Genomic DNA, 2,858 nt, shown 5'->3' with positions numbered 1-2,858 from the left:
TCTTGGCATTTCTCTGACAATATTATCATACATTTAAAATATATACTGTGTGTAACTGCTTGTCTGTGATTTTTTAAGTACTTCATCCAGGATCAACAAAATCCGCTCTGAGAGACTCTTCAGATTTACTTTAAAATATACACACACAAACAGTTAATTATTCACAATATTAATAGTATTTTCTAGAAGTCTGATAAATACAGAAACAGGTCTTTGATTTAAATTTTGACAAGCAGGCGGGACGTTCAAACTTTTCCACTGAACCTTACAATGTTCAGACAATTTCTTAATTAAATAGAGTCCATACAGTTGATCAGTTTCATGTAATGCTCCCTGCAGCCCGTCCCCCTGAGGACAGGACATCGTCACCATCGAGGTTTTGTTTTTTATGAAAAGCATCACCTGTGCAACAAGTGAAACTCTGCTCTGGGGTGTGTCTCGTGCTACCATTGCTTTCTTTTTAATGATGAGCCAAGCCGTGCGCAGTTGTGTGTCGGTCTGACTCTGTGTGTGTGTGTGCGTGCACTCGCAGCAAAGGTTCTTTGTGGGTTCRCGTGTGTATTAGACCGAACTTCCACTGGCTGGCCCAGGCTTATGAAATGCATGATAAACTAAACACATACATTTGTTTGCCTCTGTGTCTCACAATAAGTCCTTCACTGGTTTGTTATATTTTGCACATTTGCCATCAAAACACACCACGAATCCAGCCAATGATTCACTTCCTCATGAACCTTTGAATCAGGTACCAAAGCAGTGACGTAAGTTCACCACTTTCGAAGCTTCGGACGTCACTGATCATGTGACTTTTACCAAATGAATCAAGCTCCGACACAGTGCTTCTGAAACAGTGTGTTGTTTTTTTTTTTCCAATACATGCGCTGAAGCTTCAGCTTCAAAATGCCCATCACTATTAAAAGGCCTGGGTCAGATTTTGGAAAAAACACACGCGTTTTTCAATCTCAAACTGTCATAAAAAAATGGATTTTGTCTTATTTGCCTACAGTGTGAACATATGCAAAATGTTCAAACTGATCCAAAAAGAAAGTCGTGTGTTTTTTTTATTTTCTTTTAGATTGGAAAGGTGTGATGTTGGCCGGAGGAATCGCCGGCATGGCGGGCTGGACCGTCGGAACGCCCATGGACGTGATCAAAGCCCGCCTGCAGATGGACGGCGTGCGGGAGACGAAGCGCTACAAGGGTTTTCTCCACTGCGTCGCTGAGACCGTGAGAGTGGAGGGAGCTGGGGTTTTCTTCAAGAGCTTAGGCATCAACTGCCTTCGCGCCTTCCCGGTAAACATGGTGGTGTTTTTGACGTACGAGGCTCTCACGCATTTTCTTCGAACTGGACCTGAACATGTCGACCCGCCTCCTATCGTGGAATAGTGAAGACTTATCGGGTCGGATCCAGTTTTCAATGAGAACGTGTCTCCAGAGTCACCACAGAAGCTGTTACATATAATAATAATAATAATAATAATAATAATAATAATAACAAAATAAAATACAAATTAAAGGTTGAAGTAAAGTACATCAGCCAAACCTTTCATGACAGACGTTTAATTCAAAATGATCATGATTAAAACAAAATCTTTTTTAAGTTAGCACTTGTAGTATGAGTCTCAGCTACTATTACACCAAATTTTAGCTTAAAATCTGTGTAATTATCAGAAACATTGTCATTTTTTTGTGTTTGCTAAGTTAGCTGTGGTGGCCATCTTGAAAGGGTCTGACTCCAAAAGGTAATCAGTTGTACGTCCAAAGATTACTTTCTGCAGGTTTTATTAAATGTCACTTCTATGTTTTGTTGATCCAGGCTCTGTGACACACACATGCACACAAACACACAGGCAAAAAACATAATTGTCTGCCTTTACCTTGCTGAGGTGGGCAATCATTAATTAATTGCAGGGAAACTTGACCAGCAGTGATCACTGTTGTTACCAGATCTGACCACTAGAGGGCGAAACTGACCAGTTTGTTACATGCGTTTTGTGTTGCTGTCTGTTTATAATCACCATAATCTCAATCCTTTGCAGGTTGCTTGAACTTATTTGACTTTGCTAATACGATTTCAGGTCTTTGGTTGGGAAGAAGCTGCATTACGCATTTTAGCCTCCAATGGCATGCAATGTGTTTACAGAAATTTACTTTTACTGAGCGAAATGTTACAGCTGGRTAAACGGACTAAATGTTGTGTATCAGAATAGTGATGTTGGGGGAAATGCAGGTTCTGCACAGGTTGATAAAAGTTGCTACTGTTACAAGTGAGACAGGTAAATTTAAAGCTGCTGCTCTATATTCATTCATTCTCTCTTTTATAAACGTAAGCATCCTCACTTATAAACTGGTGCTGTGACTGGGTTTGGTTTCAGAGGTTTGGGTTTAAACAAAGAAGGCAGAGGTCTTAAAGCATGAAAAAATGAATGTAATCATTTGTATTTTAGTTTTACAAAAAATGAAAACGTTTGCTGTGCTGAACATTTTGGTAACAAAATCATTCATGCTTTGAGATTTTGATTTTTCTTACACATCCAAAAAATAATAAATAAAGAAAGAAATAAAAAAGAAATAAAAGCCAATTTAGGCAAATGCTTTCATGTGTTTGAAGTGATTTCCCTCTTTTCTGTATTTGGGTTTTCATACAGTATTTCTCCCTTTTTAAACTTTAACTTTTGGCATATACAGTAGATTCACTCTGCATTTCAGAGGAAAATACATTATTTCACTTTATACTCGACAGTTTATTAGGTTTTAAAATRGGTAACTTCCAAAGTTTTATATTACCACATTTTGTTAAATATTAAACCTGCATTTTTCATCCAGTTTGTTTTCTGATGTCAGAAAAAAGGCTTTGC

The 2,858-nt window shown here is 38.3% G+C and overlaps 1 protein-coding gene across 1 annotated transcript in view; it reads left to right on the top strand.

Annotated features, from left to right (window-relative positions):
• slc25a47a (solute carrier family 25 member 47a) overlaps window positions 1–1,503 on the top strand; it is an 11,998-nt gene extending 10,495 nt beyond the window's left edge. The window contains exon 6 of the mRNA XM_014009941.1: window positions 1,076–1,503. Coding sequence (XP_013865395.1) covers window positions 1,076–1,386 — 311 coding nt within the window. The 3' untranslated portion in view covers window positions 1,387–1,503. The remainder of the gene's footprint in view (window positions 1–1,075) is intronic.
• Window positions 1,504–2,858: the final 1,355 nt, after the last annotated feature.

This window comes from Austrofundulus limnaeus, unplaced genomic scaffold, assembly GCF_001266775.1.
Source record: "Austrofundulus limnaeus strain Quisiro unplaced genomic scaffold, Austrofundulus_limnaeus-1.0 Scaffold63, whole genome shotgun sequence".
Classification (NCBI taxonomy): Eukaryota; Metazoa; Chordata; class Actinopteri; order Cyprinodontiformes; family Rivulidae; genus Austrofundulus; species Austrofundulus limnaeus.
Note: the sequence above shows the minus strand (reverse complement) of the source record. Positions and strands in the feature narration are given on the sequence as shown.